Source organism: Protopterus annectens, chromosome 10.part0 (genome assembly GCF_019279795.1).
Source record: "Protopterus annectens isolate FY-2018-M chromosome 10.part0, PAN1.0, whole genome shotgun sequence".
NCBI lineage: Eukaryota > Metazoa > Chordata > Ceratodontiformes > Protopteridae > Protopterus > Protopterus annectens.
In genome coordinates, this window is record NC_056744.1 from 899,243,641 (window position 1) to 899,265,506 (window position 21,866).

Below are 21,866 nucleotides of genomic sequence, written 5' to 3' on the forward strand. Positions count from 1 at the left end.
TCAGGCACAGTTCATTCCAGGAAATCAGAATCTCTTAGCAGACAGCCTAAGCAGAAACATTTTGGATCCTCACGAATGGATGTTGGACCCCAACTTATTCAGCAAGATTACTGCAGTTTGGGGCTGTCCTCAGATAGATCTGTTTGCATCCCATCTCAACCATCAGTTGCCTCTCTTTTGCACCAGGTCCTTCCACAAGACAGCTTGGAAAGTGGATGCCCTGTCCTTCAGCTGGAGGAATCTTTTGGGATATGCCTTCCCTCCTCTTCCTCTTCTGCCTCTGGTATTGCTAAAGATAAAGCTGGACAAACCCAGACTGATCATTTTGATAGCTCCAAATTGGCCTCGTCAGTTTTGGTATCCAACTCTACTGCACCTTTGTTTGGAACCCCCTTGGAGTCTTCCTCTGACCCATTCTCTACTGTCCCAGCATCAGGGTCAGGTACTTCACTCTCAAATCAAGACTCTCTGCCTGGCGGCTTGGCTCATCAAAGGCAATTGATTCCTTCTTCTCTTCCTAAACAAGTTTTGGATATTCTTTTGGAAGCTAGGCGTCCTAGTACAAAGAAATCATATGCTTCTAAATGGAAAAGATTTTGTATTTGGATGCAGGATTGTGGTTCTGATCCTTCTTTACCTGATATTCCCTCTATTTTACTTTATCTCAGACCTTTTGATTAAAGGTCTTTCCTTTTCTTCCATTAAAATTCATGCTTCTGCTATTTCGGCTCATTTCAGTTGTGATCCTCCCATTTTTTCCCACCAGCTGGTTAGACAATTTCTGAGAGGAGCTAAGAATTTAAGACCTCCTAGATCTCCTCCTGTCCCTCCTTGGGATCTCAACTATGTCTCGGAAAAGCTTACTTTGCCTCCTTTTGAGTCTGCTGCCTCTGCGGATATCAAGTTCTTATCCTGGAAGACAGCTATCTTGTTGGCCTTGACTTCTGCCAGAAGGGTGTCTGAGTTACAAGCCCTCATGGCCGTGGAACCATACCTTATCTTCCATCAGGACAGAGTTTCCTTGAGGAACAATCCTACTTTTATGCCTAAGGTAGTTTCTAGAGTGGCTCTAAATCAGACTATTCACCTTTCTACCTTTTTCCCAAAACCCCAAAAAAAGGGGGAAAGGATTTTGCATTCATTGGACGTACAGACAACTACGTTTTTACCTGGACAAAACTTAAAGATTTCAGAAAATCAGATCAGTTGCTTATCTCATTTGCTTCCAGTTCTCTAGGTAAAGCTATTTCTAAGCAAACTATTTCTAAATGGATTGCTCATGGAATAAGATATTGTTACTCTCTTTATGGAAAACCGATTCCAGGTGCTGTCAGGACTCTTTCTACTAGAGCAGCTGCCACTTCAGCAGCCTTTCTCAGAGGAGTTCCTACCAAGGACATTCTGGAGGCTGCCACTTTGAGCTCTGTGCATACCTTTTCCAAGCACTATAACCTCCCTTTGTACTCTGTCTAGGGCAGGCTTTGCCTCTGCTGTTTTGCAGGGTCTTCTAGCTGCTCCTTCTTCATAACCTCCTCCCGTGTTCTCAGCTTTGGGATTCTACCCTACAGTTATGACTGCAACAGTGAAACACGAAGAACATAGTACAGTTGTGTATACCTACCATAAATGTAGATGTTCGAGTGTCTTCACTGTTGCAGTCGGTGTTTCCCTCCCTCCAGACCCCTCTTGTTTCTTTTTGCCTACTTTGTTTCCTTTTCCACTACCTTTCTGGTGTATTTGTTTCCCTTGGGACACCTTTTGGTTTTATGGGGGCTTCTGACATCAGGGGCAAGAAAGGCTGGAGAAGATGGCGTCGGCTGTCAGCTTTATACCCATGCGTTCTGACGTCAGGGTACTTGCTGATGCAGCCGACGCCGGACCCAGACTTTGATATTCTGGCCGACCTCTGGCTGCCTGCCGGCAGGAGTACCCTACAGTTATGACTGCAACAGTGAAGACACTCTAACATCTACATTTATGGTAGGTATACACAACTGTACTTTCTGCAGGGCCTCATAGCCAATCTTAACTCTTTATAGACCAGCCACCCAACCTTAGCTTTGGGATTCTACCCAAGTGTAATGACTGCAGCAGTGTAACACGATGAGCATAGTACAGTTTTGTACCTACCATAAATGTAGATGTTAGAGTGTTCACACTGCTGCAGTCCATCCCCTCTGAACTAGCTGGACTTATCTATACCTTTCTATCCTATACAACCTTTGTGGTGTATTTGCTTGTATCTGAAGGTATTGTTTTCATTTTATATGTATATTTTTAATTAGCAATATGTATTGCCTACCTACTTGGGGGCACCTGACATCTGGGGCAAGAAAAACTGATGAAAATGGCGTTGAATGCATCTGACATCAGGGAAGAAGCGACAGCAGCCGACACCGGACCAAGACTTTGGAACTCTGGCCGACTGTGGGAACGCCTGACGGCAGGATAACCCAAGTGTAATGACTGCAGCAGTGTGAACACTCAAACATCTACATTTATGGTAGGTACAAAACTGTACTTTTTAGTGTATTTGAATTTCCTCTAAGAACTCTAAGTTAGAGAGTTCTTCCCCTCCCCCCCTCCCCTGTTTTTCCCTTATTGTTGTAGCATTTTTCTTTTAGCTTAGTCTCCTTTAATTTATAGGTAGCCGTTTAAGTTAGAGGCTTCCTATTTAAAAAAAAAAACGCTTTTCACTGTAGTTTTTAGTGTTTATAGATTAGTCTTTATAGTTTTTGTTGTTTGGGCCTTTGGGCCAAAGTTTTTCTCTGTAGAGATGTCTAAAGAATCCAAAGTATCTGGATTCAAGAAGTGTGACTCATGCTGTCAGAAAATGTCTCTGACAGATGGGCACACTTTTTGCATCTATTGCTTAGGCGCAGTGCACCTGCAGGGCTCTTGTTCTGTATGCCACGCATTCAGCCCAAGGGTTCTCTAGGAGCGCAAAAATAAGTTGATTTTATGGGGTCTCCTTAAGCCCCAAGATTCACCAGCCAAGGCTCAGCCGGTGAAATCTTCCAAACCAACCAAATCGTCTGCTCCCAGCTCGGAGCCGTCATTGCTCCAAGCATTACCAACTACCTCGGCTCCGGCCGGAACCGAGGAGGCTGCTTCCCAGTCGGCTCCACCAGTATCGTCGGAGCCGTCTCGGATCCACAAGAGACCGAGGTCCCCTTCCTTAGTCGATTCATTCGGCCCCTCGGTCTCCCCTATTGCAAAGTGACCGCAATCATAAATCCTCCCACTCCTCTCGGTCTTCCAGTCTCTCAGACCACGACATGGAGAGAGTGGTCAGTAGGTTGTTGAAATCGCAGGCACTAGCCAAAATGCTATCCAGCCCTCCTCAACAGGTGTCTGCTCCATCCGCTTTAATCGATGTTCCTCCTCCGACTCCTCTGAGCTCATTGCTGGAGTTTGTTGGGGTTCGAATCGTGGAACCATCGGCACCGATATCTATTTCCCCTTCGGTTCCGTCATCAACTCCGATCCCCTCGATACTACCTTCCGTTGAGGGATCTGGGTGCCGAGACTCCCTCGTTGGCTCCGAGGGGGCGAGTGGCATCGGACCTTTGTCTGAACCCGTTCTCCCTCTCGGAGCTTTGGCGCATTTGAGCTCGGCTACTACATCGGCCTGGTGCGGAGGAGGATTCCGGTTTCCTCTGTGCTGGACACTTCTTTGCATCGTGGCAGGGATGCCTTCGATGTCATGAGGAGTGTACTGGTCAATGAGTCAGCACCACATTCAATCCCAATGGCTCCATCCACTGTAGTACCTGCGTCAACTTCTGTCCCTCCTCCAGACCTCAAGCGTGGGGAACCAGCGCTCCAGAGCACCCCACTGGGTGTTTCCTTCTCTTCCGAAGCCTCCCCTGATCATTCAGAGGAAGCCCCTCGGAAGAGGAAGTGCAAGAGGAAGCACATTGACTCCCCTGAGTCTGTCACTTCGGATACTGATTTGGGTGAATCAGAAGGGTCCCTGAGATCCCCCTCTGAAGAGGTTTCCTTTTCGGACATCCTAGAAATGCTTAGGCAGAGGGGGAACTGGACTGCCCTAGCCCCTACTGAAGATGACTCCGTATTCCTGGATGCATTTGGTTCTCACCCTTCCACTTCCTGGGTGTCTCCCCCCCTTTGATCCACTAATGTTGGTGGTGGCTCGAAGGGCTTGGTCAGCCCCGGACACAGTGGAACCAACCCCGAGGAGGCCCGGCAAATTTATTACTGCACCCCCTGACAAAACAGTTCCTTACAAAGGGTGTTCCTGTGGATGCCATGGTGGTAGCAGCGTCCACTAAAAAGGAATTAGCGGAGACTTCTTCCCCTGTCCATCCTCCTAACAAGGAGTCTAGGACTATGAACAGATAATGTGAAGTGAATGTTTGCTTCAGCAACCTTCTCCATGAGGTCACTGAATTACTTATGCCATTTTACCAGGCTTCAGAGGGATCTCTTAAAAGAGCTTGGAGATACCTTCCAGGATCCATCAGCTGAAAGGAGTTCAAGCTAAAGTAGCTTCTCAGCTGGCGACCCTTAATTCAGTGGTCAACTCCTCCATGAGGCTCATTTCTTATGCAGCCGATTGTGCAAGTAGAGCCGCAGGCACAGGCGTGCCCTTCGGAGACATGCATGGATGCGGTTGTGTAATTTTGCGGAGCCCTTTAGAGCGTCATTCACCAACACCCCCTTTGACAGTTCATTTCGCTTTGGACCCCAGGTGAAGGACACTCTCACTAGGTGTGAACAGAAAGGCAAGACTCTCTCTGCCATGGGAGTCCATTTTTCCACTCCTTCCAGACCATATCCCAAAGGTCAGAAGAGTGGAAAAATGTGGTTTTGGAAATCCGAGGGAGCCTCGCCTGATACACGTAGTGATTTTTCCTCCAGGGGCAGAGGAGGGAATAACAGTAGACGCCGCCCTCGAGACAGAGGGGGTCTGCAGAACCAGGGCAGCAGAGAATCATCCTCTGACAATCCCTTCCAGCACCCCTGAAGGGTTGCCTGGCTGCCCGCCTCTGGAGGCAGTCGGGGGAAGACTTTCACTGTACCCAAAAGCCTGGTAAGACATTACGCGAGACAAATGGGTACAATCAATCATAGGCTACGTAATTCCCTTCTTCCAGTCTTCCCTGTCATCAAACAGATCCCCCCCCCCCCCCAGATGTTCCAGCCAATCTGAGGGCCCAAGCCGTCACAGAAATTTCAAGACTGCTAGAAAAAAAGAGTCATCCAGAAAGTCCCGGCAGACCAACTCGGATCCAGAACTTACTCAAAGTTCTTTTTGGTACCAAAAAAGACAGGGGACTGGAGACCAATTTTGGATCTCGGCAGACTAAACAAATCTGTTCAAAGAACAAAGTTTCGGATAGTCACGCTTTAGTCCATTCTACCCTTTTTGGGTCAGGACAATTGGATGTGCTCAGTAGATCTCCAGGATGCGTACTACCACATCAAGATGGACAGGCGCTCCAGGAGATTCCTTCGCTTCCAGGTGGAAGCCAGTCATTATCAGTTCAGAGCTCTGCCCTTTGGTCTCACCACAGCCCCCAGGGTGTTCACCTAATGTATGGCAGTGGTCACAGCTCACCTGAGACGTCAAGGATTCCAGGTGTTTCCTTATCTAGATGACTGGCTCCTCACTGCTACTGCCAGGCATCAACTTCTTCAAGCCAGGGACTATACATTCACAATATGTGCCCAGTTAGGTATTGCCATAAATTTAGAAAAATCTGCCTTGTTACCCTGTCAATCTATTACCTATATAGGAGCAAATCTAGATACAAGAAGTATATCCGTAAGTCTACCGCCGGACAGGATGGCCACAATTTGGCAGCAAGTTCATATCCTCATGCAATGCAAAAAGGTACAAGCCTGGTTGGTCCTTCATACTCTGGGTTCTATGGCCGCAGCAATTATTCTGATACCTGTAGCCCCCTTTCACATGAGAATCCTGCAGTGGCTTCTATTCACACAGTGGTCCTTTCAACAACTCCCCATGTCCCACATGATTGTAATTACAGAAGCTTGCAAAACACACCTTTCCTGGTGGATGGTCTCCACGCTAGTGTCTCTGGACAGACCATTCATCCAACCCCCTCCAGTTGCCACAGTGACCACATATGCCTCACTGATGGGGGCATTATCAGGGCAGGACAGTCCAAGGCACATGGCAACCTCACGAGTACAATCTGCACATAAACGTCTTGGAGATGAGCCGTGCTTCTAGCGTTGCAAGCACTTCAGAGCTCACTCCCTCCTGGTGCAATTGCAATTCAAACAGACATGTCAGTAGTGTGGTACATCAACAAGCAGGGCGGAACCAGGTCCTACCCTCTGTCAAGAAGCACTCAGACTCTGGCAGTGGGCGATTTCCTCCCAACGATTTCTGGTTGCAAAGCACATCCCTGGGGAAATCCAACTTCATAGCGAACAGGCTCAGCAGAACTATTCTCATGCATCACGAGTGGTCTCTGAATCAGGTAGTTGTGGATCTCATCTTCTGCAAGCGGGGACAGCCTTGTTGCGATCTGTTTGCAACCTCCTTCAACTCCAAGTGCAGTAACTACTTCTCCCTTCTACCGCTTCCCAGTCATCCTCCCAGAGATGCTCTAGTCCACGATTGGCCTCAGGGACTTCTTTATGCCTTCCCGCCCTTTCCTCTTATACCCAAACTCATACAGAAAGTGACTTTGTTGTGTTGCAAAATGATCCTCATTGCTCTTTACTGGCCTTGACAGATTTGGTTTCCGTTCCTGCACCATTATCTTTTCGGGCAGTCCTGGATCCTATTCCAGACCTCCTGATTCTTCAGTCGGGAGAGCTGCATCGATCCCTCCAGACCCTCCAGCTCACAGCTTGGTTGATCCAATTCCAACCCTAGCCAGGCACCCCAGCAATTTCCCCAGCTGTGTGTGATGATATCATATCCTCTCACAAATCAGCTACTAGGAAAACGTATGCTAGTAAATGGAAACGTTTCTCTTATTGGGCAGAGGCTAAGAACATAGATCCCTTTTCAGCCCCAGTTCACGAGATCTTAGAATTCCTAACTGAGCTTTTTCACTCTGGGTCCGCTTCTGCCATAATCTGAGTTCAACTAGCAGCCATTTCTAACTACCATATTAGCTTTGCTAATCTAAATATCATGTCTCATAAGCTATGTAAAGCCTTTCTTAGAGGGACTAATCTCCTTAGGTCCCCAGTGAGAGATCCCCCTCCTCCTTGGGACCTTAATTTGGTATTAACCTCCTTGATTATGCCCCCTTTTGAACCTGCGGCTTCATGCTCCCTTAAGTTTCTATCTTGGAAAACTCTTTTTCTGGTAGCTATTACTTCAGCCAAACGTGTATCAGAACTTCAAGCACTTAAGCGTTTGTTCTACATACTTAATTTTTCACAAGCATAGGGTAGCACTGAGAACTAATCCATCCTTCCTTCCTAAGGTATGTTCAGAAAATAATCTAAACCAATCCATAGACCTTCCAGTGTTCTTCCCTAACTACACCAACAAGGCAGAATACAAATTACAACTTTTGGATATGCATAGACAATTGCATTTTTATCTGCACAGAACTAAGGATGTAAGGAAGTTGGACCAACTCTTCCTTTCCTATACTAAGGGTAAGTAAGGTCTTCCAGTTTCCAAAGTGACCCTGTGTAGGTGGTTGTCTGACATTATCACCTTCATTTATCAACTAAGGAACAAAGAATTGGCTGCCAAACCGAAAGGACATTCTACTGGGGCTTTAGCTACTTCTGTAGCCTTCCAGTCTAGATTACCCATGGAGTCTATTTGTGCTGCAGCCACATGGGCAAATCCTCATACCTTTATTTCTCATTACAAGTTAGACATGACCTCCAGGAATAGAGCTAACTTTGGTTCCACTGTTCTGAAGAGTCTTTTCCAATGAGCCACCCAGGATTATAGGTGCTAGGGACGCTGTCCCAACAAGCAAGAACAAAGGCGAGATAGGCAACTTAACATAAAGAAGTTATGTACCATAACATTCCATGTTAGTTGTCTTCATCTTGCCTTTTTTCTTGTCCCCCCCTCCATCCCCCTGTCCTATTGGACTGAGAGGAATTTAGATTTCATCAGCTGAGTTTATCTGGTTTGCTTCCTCTACAGATTTAAAGAGTATAATAGATATGCCCAACCTGTTAGTTTGGTCACATTATTCTTGATATGTCTGGGGTTAGCTATTACAAATGAGATCTGGGTAGCTAGCGCTAGGCATCATGGGATAAGGGGTAGCCTCGAGCCAGTAAACAGCTCTCGAGCTATAGGAGATGCCAGAGTCAACAAGCAAAAAAGATGGTGAGATGAAGACAACTAACATGGAACGTTATGGTAGGTACATAACTTCTTTTTATCGACCATGGGATGGGTAAGGCCAGTCTCTAACCAAATGGGATAGGTTAATTTAAATGCAAAGGGAAATTATCTAAGTTTAAAATGACCCACAATGGTAGCTAACCTAGTACTTGCCTCTGAACATATAAAATCTTCAGAAATTACAGACCCATTCTTGCATTTCGCATTTCTCATACACTCACACATAGAGATGCTGTTCATTGTTAAACATATTGTTTCTGTAAATGTTTCTGGGTTCATTGAGCCAAGAAATTCATCTGCTTGTCCAGACAGTCATGTGGAGTCAGTAATTTCCTTCTTACAAGTTATTCACCTTAACTGCCTTAATTGAATTCTGGACACACATAACCTTAACTGCCTTAATTGAATTCTGGACACACATACCATCTTAGAATACTGAATCTTAAAGGGGAATCCCCACTGAAAACCCAAAACTTTGCATTTGCTATACTATACATCAAAATCAAGCACATTACTTTTGTGTAGCGGAAAACTGTATTTGTATATGAAATCAATGAGCCCTCAGTACCTTGTATAGTCAGTTCTTAAGTCAAGCACATAAATGTGGTAGAACAAATGTATCTATATTCAATTCAAGTAAATCACAGTGCACCGTCTCTGTTCATTTAATACATTTAGCACCTTAGGTCATCTTTCATTCTTGACTAGATCTTTACTGTATTCTTTCCTTTAGGATTCACTGCAGAAACTGTGATCATAACTGCTATTATACAAACGATGAGGAAAAAGTACTAAACCTAGCATAGTTTTTAGTGTTTCTGCCTCATAGTTCCAGGGTATAGGGTTTGAGCCTGACCTTCTAATTAATGTCTCTTAAGTGTGAATATTTTACTTATGTCACTTTGTTTTTTTTCTGGTTTCTCCAGTTATCGAGTTAAGTAGTTAAATTAAACTATAAGTATTTATGTGGGAGGCACACGTGCTGAAGTGTACAAGCCGGACTGCTGGAGGAGAAGACATTAACTCACCACATTAGCAAAGCAAAGTTCAGCACAGTCCAAAATGACACCACCAAAATAAGGTCATGCAAAGGCACATAAAGAATATCGTACATGGTGCAGCTTCTTGGAAGCATTGCATAAGCACAAGGGTAAGACAAAGTGATATGTTTGCAGTAAACACAGATGCATCTTAGGACACTGTGGCACTACTATCAGACAGATACGTGTATACTGTATGCAGACGGTTCCACTTCAAAACATCTAAAACTCATGTCTAAATTCCATAACATTGAAACCATAACATCTAAAACCCAAAACATCTAAAACCCATAGCATTGAGTTTCATAACATCTAAAATGTGCACGATAACATCGAGCACTACAAATCACATGAAAATAAAATCCCCTCCACATATAAAGACACCAAACTAACAAACACACTTTTTACTATGTTTCTGCAGGGGGGCAAGCCTCCCTGCACCCCCCTTCCCCATAAATTAAATATACCAACTCAGAGATCGCACTACAGTGGGCAAAAGTTAATTTCCTAACCCCATTGTATGATGATCACCATAAAGAATGTGCACACAATGTCTATATCACTTTCCTGTATGGCCTAAAAACACATAGAGTGGCAAAATAAACACTATATAAATAGTATAAATTCCTACACTATATAAATAACTATAGAAATAAAAACTACAACATCTCATAGTGATACCACAAGATTAACAGAAAAACTATAACATTTAGACATTTGATGATACACTATTACATATACATTTTAGATGTTATGAGTTTTAGATGTTATGAGTTTTAGATGTTATGAGTTTTAGATATGAATTTTAGATGTTATGGGTTTTAGATGTTTTGAAGTGTAACCATGCAGACGTACAGTGTTAAAGATCCTATGTTATTGCTGAAGATTTTACACAAGCAGGTACAGAAGCCAGTTCTTATTTTGACAAGAAAAAACAAGACAGTAGCTTGTTAAGCAGTATTGTGCACTCCATTTAGTAGTGAGCATGGCTAATTAAACCTGTAGTTGCTCAGAACCTCAGCATTGATCAAAGCCAATTTAGAGAGCAATGAGAGAGAGACAGAGGCAGGTGCACTGGACAAGTATATCCACATCTGTAGACAATAAGGAGACTTGTGTGCCATAATCATACATGTTAACAGTAATGCATGACAACCATAAGTGCCTTCAAGCAAAGCCGAGAATGTAGCTGTCAGTGCAGATTGAAGCACAGTATTAGTTATAGTTTCATAATGCCATATACCCACAGATAAGTGTAGAAGATAAGGTAGTAGCACTCAGCACTGGTAATACAAGTCATGTAATGTTTGAAGCTATGTATATAACAGGTGACAACCATAGGTTGTAACGTACTTGCACATTGTAGAACATATTGTCCCTGTATATTATAGCCACATATAGTGGGGCATCCAGCAGTGAGTTGTGCCATATGTGTATATACCACAATGGATAGCAGAAACAGTGGTTCTGCTACACAGCCAAATATATGTAAGTTTGATTCACAGCCAGTCAGATGCACAGCACTGAAGATGTTAGATGGTAAAATTGTGACTCCCTGGTTAAAAGTTGGGTGTAATGCACACACCCTATTTTTTGGCAGTGTTAATACTGTAACTCTATAAATTAATGAAATTGGTACCTTGATTACCAATACTTTGTAGTTTTCATACTTTATAAATAAGAAAAGGACATAGCCACCTGCTGGTGTAGACCTTGACTGTAGATGATTCACTGTTGAAGTGACACCCTGACCCCATGTAGAAAAAATGGACTGTAAAAGGATGAATAAATAAAACATTTGAATTGCTAGAAGCCTGTGTGTGTTCAGGATTAATGTATGTGCTACACTCAGTGTAGAAGTATATTTGGAAAAATTAAGCCTCGTGTTGGCAATTATTGAATCTACCACCTTTCCTTCCCTCTGAAGGCTATTAATGGTCTTGCATTAGTAACATAGGTGGCATAAGACTGGTCTATAAAACGACCACTAACTGGCATGTGCTTTTATTATTGTTGTCAGTATCTAATATACAAGAGTAGCCTATAGTTTGACAGAAAATTGCATTTGTATAGTTGCCAAATGTGCCTTGTATAAATTTTTTCATTCAGTTTCAGAGAAATTGCTGTTTGGACTACCCTTCAACTGGAGTGTTTGCCATTGTTCCTGTCCACACACCCCACACTTGGTTAATACATATGGACATGTTGCCCGTAAAGCTTATACCACATGTAGTGCTTGTTTTGTTTAGACCCCAAATCTAACTTAGAATCTTGTGAATTGTTAGAAATGTAATTATCTCTGCAAAATTAAGGACTTTATCCTCATTTTTAAGACAAAAAAGGAGTAAAATCATTTGAAAAATACATTTAAAAAAATCAAGCACCATGAAATGGGGAGGAAGCAGAAGACTTTTGATAGAAGCAGCTACTGAAACTTCCAAAAAGTTGCAACATTTTCCACAAGTTTTGCGGATGTGGCTGTGGCTGTCCAAAACAGGAGTTTTGAAGCCTTTCTTTTAAGGCATCCAAACAAAATTCATCATTGCAGGTGCTACTGCTAGTTAAAAGCAAAACTGCACCAGTTTAAGTACCACCATGAGAAACCACTAAAATTATACTACATGTGTGGGGAATTCCACAAAGGAATTCTTCATTTTGAGTGTATAATGACAAACCTGAATGTGCATGTCCTAAGGAAAGGAATTTCTCCTCAGTCCTCAACAAGTGTGCCAACTTTATTTCAGAGTATTGCAGTATTTTTAATTCAAAGAATGAGGTATAAAATATACAAAATAATATAAACAGAGTGTGACTAGTGTTAAATATGTATTTTAAGAAGGTAAATACATTTTTTATTAGGCAGAAAGGCTTCTTGCATGGTTCAGGTAATATAAATACTTAATGCATTTAACTGTTATGTAAAAAAAAAAGAAGCCTTACCAAAGTAGAGAAGTTGGCCCCTCAAGATGGAAGGCTTGTTGCCAGGAACAGTGGTCCAGGGTGTTATGCTGCAGTAAATAAGAGTCCGTGGAAAATATTCTGAGAAGATCTGGACAGCTTCTAGTGACTGAGTCCACTGGGGAGAGACTCAGTAGAGGGCATCTACAGACTTTAAACTTTGATTCCTGCTTCTAAGCAATAGCAAACGTTTGGTGCATTAATATAAATGTGTGGGTATTTATACATGTATGTATGTTGTACACACATACACTGTTTCCTTATGGGTGTAGAAAATCCTGCTGTATCTCTTTCACTAGGCTTCCTATATCTCCAGTAGGGAATGTTCTTGCACTAATCCAGTAGTGAGCCGCTATCCCTTAAAGGGTGAGAAGACGTCATGTGTGTGGGTGGAAGGAATTTTTGGAAGGGGAGGAGAACCTTAATTGAGACTGACAATGCATCTGTGTGTGTGTGTTTGGGGGAGGGGGGCGGGTAGAAGAAGGAATTTTTGGAAGGGGAGGAGAACCTTAATTGAGATTGACAATGCATGACCCTCATACAGCACTGCATGTAGTGTCTTTGCCAGACACCCCCCAACACACATGCGCACGCACACACAGACTCTCTCTCTGCTGAGTACCTGACAGCCTGCCCATGATTGTGTTACACGATTCATTCCTTGGTTTCCACTGGGATGTGTCCAGTCACAAGCAAAGAGACCTCCCTCCCCTTGAATGGGCAAGTTGATGTAATGCCCACCCACCAGCACAGCTGCTGCAGCACCCCAGCTAATAATCTGACTCTGGTTGTCGGGGTGACGTGCAGGACAATATCGCTATACAGCACAAAGCTAGACCAAAAAAAGTTACATTCTGCTGGAAGCTGTTTTGTTTTGTCTTTGTTATAGCCGTTATATTCCTCATCTAGACCTGAAGGAAACATTACTCCTTACCAGTGAAGAAATCAAGAGCAATCAAACAGCTGATGAAAGTCTTCTCCCTTGTATTCAAAGATCATTTTTGCATAGACTACTTATAATCACAAACATTGTTCCCTTACAAACTTCTAGCTTCCATTCAGGAGATATCTTAATGTAGTTTCTTAAATGGATTTTTTTTTTTTGGGGGGGTGAAGCATAGGAGACCCTTCTTCACACAAATGAGGTATTTGGAGATGTTGAGACATCCTTATTCTAAGTAAAATTTATCCACACTTTACAAAAATTGTAGGATGTCATGAAAGTAAATTAACAGAAGTAGATGCTTGCTCCAAAAAAGGTCAACATATGTTATAATGCACCCATGACAAACAGGAGCTTGTTGTTGGCTGGGAAAACTTCATCTCTAGATACTGTGCCTTTTCATAGGAAATCATTGTTGTTTAACAGATACAGTACATCTATAAATCCAGTAATTTGGTATTGCTTGCTTGATAACGTTCCACATTTCAAGTTTAAATCAGATATGAAACTGCACACTGGCATTACTGTATTTTGATATTAAACTGAAAACATTTAATTCGATTGCAGAAAAAAATTGGAGTTCATGATCTTAAACGTAGTTAAGATGCTGTGTAAGTACCTCGGTCAGGGATGCCATGTCAGTTGTGGTTTTAAGAGGACATGCATGGCTTACATCTGAAAGTTGTCCACAGGATGTGAAGATACAGCTTATGAATGCATCTGCCACCCCATTTCTGCTAATCAGATAGCCAGATGACATCCCAATTTACCTTGAAAATAATACAAAAAACATGAAAAAAGTTTTGTAACTAACCTACCTCCAGTTTTGCAGAAATGTTCTCATAAGTAAAAGACCTTTTAATGGAAAACAAAAATCTGCACGGTCACTTTCAAGCCAGAGAAACGGTCCTTTTCTACCCAAGAGCAAATAGCAGCTTCCAGTAAATACTTGCTTAGTGACTTCTGCCAGAAGGTTTCATCACCCTGTACCACCGAGAGACATTCTTTAATGCTATTTATTGGTCTGGATTGTGAAGTTTTCTTTGGTATGTCATTGGGTTTCCCCAGATGTATCACTCATTTTTATGTACATTGACCTCCATCTCTTCAAAAATGTGGTAATATTATCGAAACATTTAATGGGGAAGGAAAAGTTTTTTGTTTGTGCTGTTACTAATGCCAAAGAAAGACAGCTCCTTGAGATTAGTACTGATTTTATCTGATCCGAACAAATGTATTAAGTTAAAAAAAAGTATGCCAAAATAAGTGTGTGATGCTTATTGTCTAGGTAAAACTCATTAAAATTTCATGCTAAGTTTGCTCCCAATCTGTAGAAATGGTGCAGCCGCAGAGGATGCTCATGTGGAGAGGGGCTTTTTCTGGTCAGAGTTCTATGCAAAATTCTGGAAGTACCATTTTTGCAGGGGGCAAAATCAAAACAGGATTTTGACGACTTTGCCCATGATATTTAAGATAAAATCCCATTAAAACTCATTCTTTCTTCTAACAGAAAACTTTTATATGGTAGCATTGGATATTGAAGATACATGCATCATATTCCAAGAAGGCCAGCTCACAGAAAATATTTAAATATTCCAGCTTTATTTTTGAAAGTTAATCATGCAATTCTATTTGTTCAGAATTATGCAACTTTGTTCATTGTTTAGTAAAAAGCCTTAACATTATTCTTCAGCTGTTTAGCACCATTTTTGCACACATTAGGAGATAACACACAGCAGCATTTCCCTTCTCTAGATTATCTGAATGCAATTTGAATTCACAAACTATTGCTACACCACATCAGGAGAATCATAAGCTTAATGTGTGCTGTGCGATTGCGCTAGCTTTCCTGAAATCCTTAGTCTTCTGTGCTCAAGAAATCACAGTCTTCTGCACTTAACACTAAATTCCTGGCGTCTATGGTTCTGAGCTTGGACAGATGTTCTTCATGTTTCACTGTTGCAGTCATCACATTTGAGTTATCCTGCTAGGGGTAGTCCTCAGTCGGCCCGAATACCAGAGGCTTAGTATTTCTGCATTGGTTGCTGTCGCTCCAGGACTGACGTCAGGTCAAAAAAAAAAAAAAGTAAGGATAAAGACGGAGACAGACCGCACAGGTCCAAAACTGCCGACGACGCTTCTATTAAGCTAGTCATCAGTTCTCCGGTCCTCAGTGAGGGGCTTTTGCAGTTCCTGATGCCTGCTTCTGTGGATTTGCAGGCTGCTACCAAGACCCTTTTAGAGTCCGGTATGCCGCGAGACTCTTCTTCGACTAAGGATCATGTGGATGTGTCTACCTTGGATGGGTCCGGAGCCACTGAGCAGGCACCAGCTTATGAGGAGGTACTTCGCACTACCGATACTCGGCACAGACCGAAGACAACTTTCGCATCTTCAGTTCTTTCTAAAACTACCGGGTTTCTAAGGCCCAGGGTATGAACTACGCCCAAAAAATGACGACCCAAGCTCAGGCACCTGCATCCTTGCATCAATCTCAAATGCTTAAAATGGCAGAAGACCTTATTATGCTTATCAGGGGAAACCCTTCATACTTTAAGGGAGCATTTCCAATGGGAATGTCAAGACTATCCTCAGTCAAAAAAGAGACTCGGAGAATTCTTAGATTTACCACCGCACAGACCTTTGGCCATTCCTCCTGTCTTGGATGTTGTGGATGATGATTTTATGGAATCCAGTTTGACTCCTGACACCCTTCCTCATGTTCCCAAGAAACCTGACCGGTAATACAGAGTCCCTGACTCTCACAAATTCCATTTCAAAAATCCTACTGCTGACCCAGAGTTCATCCCTCAAGGACCTAAAGCAACCTCAGCTAAGAATCCCACCCCCTCCGACAGGGATTACCAAGCTTTAGACAGATGGGGTAAAAAAGTATACACCTCTACTACTCTTGCTATTAGAGCATTAAATTGTCAGTTCCATATGCTGAAATATCAGCAGTATATCCTAGAACTCCTCAAACTAAAAATATCTTCCTTTCCTGTTTGTGCAGAAAATAAAGAATTACAAGAGCTAATGCATTCTGTGAGTGAAGATGTTCATCGTGCTTCACTGTTGCAGTCATTACACTTGGGTTATCCTGCTGGCAGGCTACCCGCAGTCGGCCTGAATTCCAAAGTACTGGTCCAGCGTCGGTTGCTGTCACCTCTTCTCTGACGTCAGTGCGCCAGGGATGTATAAGATGCAGCCAACGCCATTTTCTTCAGTCTTTCTTGCCACGCGGTGCCCGAAGCAAAAGCAGTTCGCAAGTGCCAGTCGGCAGACTCCTGAGATTTTCGAATTTGAATTTCAGATCAGAAGTCTTCAATAAAGCTAAGTACCCCGTTTGGGAAACTTTTTTCTTGCTCCAGACCGATGTCAGAAAAAGTTAACAATTGTATTTCTTGTGGGAAGCAAATACCTCATAAGGATTTTCATTCTTACTGTATTCCTTGCCTAGGCCCTGACCACGGCGTTGCTAGTTGTCGGTTTTCTGCTAGATTTAACCAACGCACTATTAAGCGTCGGTACGATTTTGCATTTCATTACTTTGGCCGAAGGTTTAACTATGTAATGCCGTCAGAACAGCTGACGACCGGAGTTCATAAAAAGCGCAAGGAAAAAGAAAAGGACAGGCATCCGAGGTCCAAAACAGACGACAAAGCCTCTTCTAGGCCAGTCACCGGTTCTCAGTGAGGCATTTTCGCAGCCCCTGACACCCGCTACCTCAGAGCCACAGGCAGCCTCCGACTCCCACGTGGAGACAACTAGGCCTCTGGTTACTCAAGGTATTGGGCCTTCGGAAACTAATCCCTCAGATGGGTCCAGAGCCGCTGAGCAGGCATCTGCTTCTGAGGGTGTTTTCAGACCTACACAGCTTTATATCAAGCCAACTTCATCATCTAAGACAAAGACTAAGATAGTTTTAAAGACAAGGAAACAAGTACAGCATTCTCCAGGACAGACTTCCATGCCTAAGAAACAGATGCTTAAAATGGCCGAAGACCTAATTACTTTGATCAGGGGTTCCCATCCCCCTCCTGATAAGAGGCCTAGGCAAGACACAATATGATTCCTCTGATCAGGTTTCCATTTCCTGTGACTCCTCTTCAGAACCAGGGATACTCTCTTCCTCCCTATGAGGATTCTGATGCTGAAAAATCTATTCCTTCAGCTTCTCCTCCTGAGGATTATTCCTTTGGGGAAACGCTGCATACCATGAGGGAGCATTTCCACTGGGAGAGCAAAGATTACTCGGAATCTAAGAAAAGGCTCAGGACTTTCTTCTACTACCTCAGCACAGACCTCTTGCTATTCCACCTGTTCTAGACATTGTAGATTATGTATTTTCAGAGTCTGGACTGTCTCCCAACTCTTTACCTCCTGCACCTGTTAAGCCAGACAGATATTACAGGGTTCCAGATTCTCATACATTTCTATATAAAAACCCTGCTGTAAACTATATCTCAGGGTCTCAAAGGGGTCAAGGCCTCTACTGCAAAAAACCCGGTCCCCTCGGATAGGGATTCAAGGGCACTGGACAGATGGGGGAAAAAAGTTTACACTTCTGCTACCTTGGCTGTAAGGGCTTTAAATTGTCAGTTTCATATGCTTAAATGTCAGCAATACTTAATGTCACTGCTAAAACAGAAAATGTTGACAAATTTTGAATGTTCTGAGAACAAGGAAATGCAGGATTTATTGCATGCAGCTGAACAAGTAGGAAAGCATACTTTGCAATGTGGTTTTGATTCACTGGAGTCCTCTTGCAGGGCCGCTGTTACGGGTTCTGTCATTAGAAGGCATGCTTGGTTAAGGGAACAGAATCTGCCTGATCATGTTAAAGCAAAATTATTGGATGCTCCTTTACAGCATGATACTTTGTTTGGTGTTAAGGCAGAAGAGGTGTTGAAGAAAATGGAGGATAAAGCTAAATCTATGCAGGCAGTAAAGGATTTCTTACAGGTACAGCCACCCAGATTTAGCAGGAACTGGCCTAAGAATTGGTCCTTTCCAGTGTCAGACAGGCCACAAAGAGGCAGATACAGACGCCCTAGAGGCAGACAGCCCCAGGGCTCATAAGGCCCAAACAATGCGGTGCTACTACCTCCAGCAGCACCCTTATGGGGAAAGCTAGCACTTTTTTCACAAAAGTGGCACATGATCACCCAGGACAAATGGGACTTAAATATAGTCTCTCAGGGCTACAGGTTCCACTTTCACACCCTTCCAAAGGCAAAAGGTATGCCAGACCTGCCACACAATCAATGGGCAGAGGCACCAAAACAAGTTGCGTCTCTCATGGATATGAGGGCTATTCAGCCAGTACCACAACAAGAACAGGGACAAGGATTTTACTCGAGAGTTTTCTTAGTACCAGGAAAGGACAAAGCCTGGAGACCAATTCTGGATCTGTCCTTTTCTTAGTACCAGGAAAGGACAAAGCCTGGAGACCAATTTTGGATCTGTCTATTTTAAATACTTTTCTGGACATTCCAAAATGTTGACTCTGCAGCAGCTTCTGCTCATGCTGGGCAAGAAGGCTTGGCTTGTAACTTTGGACCTCAGAGAGGCATTACCTGCATGTCCCAATCGGACAATCTTGCAGAAGATACCTCAGATTCATAGCTGGCTCAATGCACTACCAATTCTCTGCACTGCCCTTTGGCTTGTCTACTGCGCCCAGGGTCTTCACAAAATGCCTGGCACCAGTAATTGCATTTTGCAGACAGAGGAATTCAAATATATCCCTACTTGGACGACTGCCTTATTCAAGCAGAGATCAAAGACATTCTACTAAAGCATCTGGTGTTTGTAAAAAGATTACTAATTTGCCTAGGGTACACAGTAAACGAAAGGAAATCAAAACTAGTACCCTCTCAAGAGATAATATTCCTGGGTGCAAGCTTAAATATAACTGCCCAGATGGCTTATCTCACGCCAGACAAAGGGAACTGACTTCTTACTTCGAAAGCATGGCAACAAAGACCCAGTTATCTGCAAGAAAAATTCTGCAGGCTCTGGGCTACATGGCATCCTGCATTCTGCTAATTCAATATGTAAGACTGCATATGAGGAAGCTACAGTGGTATCTAAAAAGTGTTTGGACTAAACATTGCCACAGCCTGGAATCATTATTTTCACTCATTCCTGCAACAGAAGTTTTGATGGTGGGCACAGGCCTGTCACCACAACAAGGGACAGCCATTCACTTTACCCACAGCCAGGCAGACACTAACAACAGATGCATCAGATTGTGCCTGGGGGACCCACATGGCAGGAAAATGTATTCAGGGCACATGGCCCACAAGCCAAAGGCATCTTCACATCAATCAAAAAGAGATGCTAGCTGTACAAAATGCCCTGACAGCCTTCAAGGACCTACTTCATCCAGGACGGCTGCTGATAAAAACTGACAATACTACAGTCATGTGGTACATAGACAAGCAGGGAGGCACACATTCTTACCCCCTCTGCAGACAAGCCGTGATTTTGTGGAACACAGCATTGACTTACCAACTACACCTGCAAGCACAATTCCTGCCAGGAAAAACAAATGCTCTGGCAGACGAACTAAGCAGAAACCTCATGGAGCCTCACGAGTGGAAACTAGATCCACAAATCTTCAACATAACAAGGAAATGGAGATGGCCAGACATAGATCTATTTGCCTCCCCTCACAACTGCCAACTACAGAGATTTCTGCACAAGGACTTATCACAAACAAACATGGAAAGTGGATGCCTTGTCATTCAGCTGGAACAACCTTACAGTATATGCCTTTCCTAAACTGCCTGTCCTCCCCAAGGTACTCCTAAAGGTCAGACAAGAGAAGCCACAAATGATACTAATTGCCCCAGATAGGCCACGCCAGCACTGGTACCCAATCCTAAGGAGCGTATCTCAAGGCCCAGCCTGGACATTGCCTCAGATTCCTCATTTACTGACCCAACAAAAACAATCAGATCCTACACAGCCAACTCAGAACCCTAAATCTGGCTGCATGGCAGATAGTGTAACCATTCAGAATACACCGCTCTCTAAAGCGGTTATGGATGTTATTTTGGAGGCCAGGAGGCCCAGCACCAGAAAATCTTATGCAGAAAAATGGAAGAGATTCTGTGCTTGGAACCAGGCACAAGGAATGGACACGCTTGTACCAAATATTCCTCAGATTTTACAATACCTAACTGAGATGCTGGACAAAGGCCTATCCTTCTCATCAGTTAAGATCCATGCCTCTGCCATTTCAGCTCATTGTAATATGGAGCCACCTATTTTTTCACATCCATTGCTTAGACAGTACCTCAGAGGGGCCAAAAATATAACCTCCAAGGAAAGCACCAGTACCTGCATGGGACCTCAATTTTGTCTTGGAAAAACTCACACTGCCTCCGTTTGAGCCAGCCAATACAGCGGAGATAAAATTCTTATCATGGAAAACAGCTCTGCTCCTAGCAATAACCTCAGTGAGAAGAGTCTCAGAGTTACAGGCATTAATGGCTGTGGAACCTTTTATTATCTTCCATTCGGACAGGGTTTCTCTAAGGACAAACCCAACATTTATGCCTAAGGTAGTGTCCAATGTGGCTCTTAACCAAACCATTCATTTGCCTACTTTTTATCCAAACCCACAGAATAAAGGGGAGAGACTTCTGCATTCTTTGGACATACACAGACAGCTACACTTCTACTTGGGCAAAACTAAAGCTTTCAGAAAGACTGAACAACTTTTAGTGGCATATGCAGCAGGATCACAAGGAAAGGCTATCTCAAAGCAGACTATTTCAAAATGGATAGGACACTGCATTCGTTTCTGCTATTTTCAACATGGCAAATCAGTGCCTAAGAGCATTAGACCAAATTCGACCAGGGCAGCAGCCACCTCAGCAGCCTTCCTCAGAGGAGTACCAACCAAGGATATTTTGGAGGCTGCAACTTGGACTTCAGTGCACACTTTTACTAAGCACTACCACTTGCCTCTTTGCTCTAAATCCAGAGCAGGCTTTGCCACTGCAGTTCTGCAAGGCCTCATAGCCACTCCTAATTCTGTTTAGACCCAGCCGCCCAACCTCTGCTTTGGGATTCAACCCAAGTGTAATGACTGCAACAGTGAAACACGATGAACATAGTACAGTTGTGTACCTAGCATAAATGTAGATGTTCGAGTGTATTCACTGTTGCAGTCCAGGTTACCCACCATCCCCCTTTCTTTGCTGGGACTTAACTGTACTTCTCTATTCTATACAACCTATGTGGTGTATTTGCTTGTAGATGAAGGTAATGTTTATTTTTGTGCATGCTTTTTATAAGCAATATTTTTAGCCTATCCTTTTGGGGGCACCTGACATCTGGGGCAAGAAAAACTGAAGAAAATGGCGTTGGCTGCATTTTGTTTACCCCTGGCACACTGACCTCAGGGAAGAGGCGACAGCAACCGACGCCAGACCCGGACTTTAGAATTCAGGCTGACTGCAGGTAGCCTGCCAGCGGGATAACCCAAGTGTAATGACGGCAACAGTGAATACACTCGAACATTTACATTTATGGTAGGTACACAATTTACTAAACACACCTTGCAATGTGGCTTTGA

At 43.3% G+C, this 21,866-nt stretch overlaps 1 protein-coding gene across 1 annotated transcript in view; it reads left to right on the forward strand.

The window, feature by feature from the left end:
• The window catches only part of ABCD3 (ATP binding cassette subfamily D member 3), a 1,370,685-nt gene that overhangs the window by 1,001,202 nt on the left and 347,617 nt on the right, over positions 1-21,866 (forward strand). Inside the window, exon 17 of the mRNA XM_044085690.1 lies at positions 15,265-15,300. Coding sequence (XP_043941625.1) covers positions 15,265-15,300 — 36 coding nt within the window. The remainder of the gene's footprint in view (positions 1-15,264; positions 15,301-21,866) is intronic.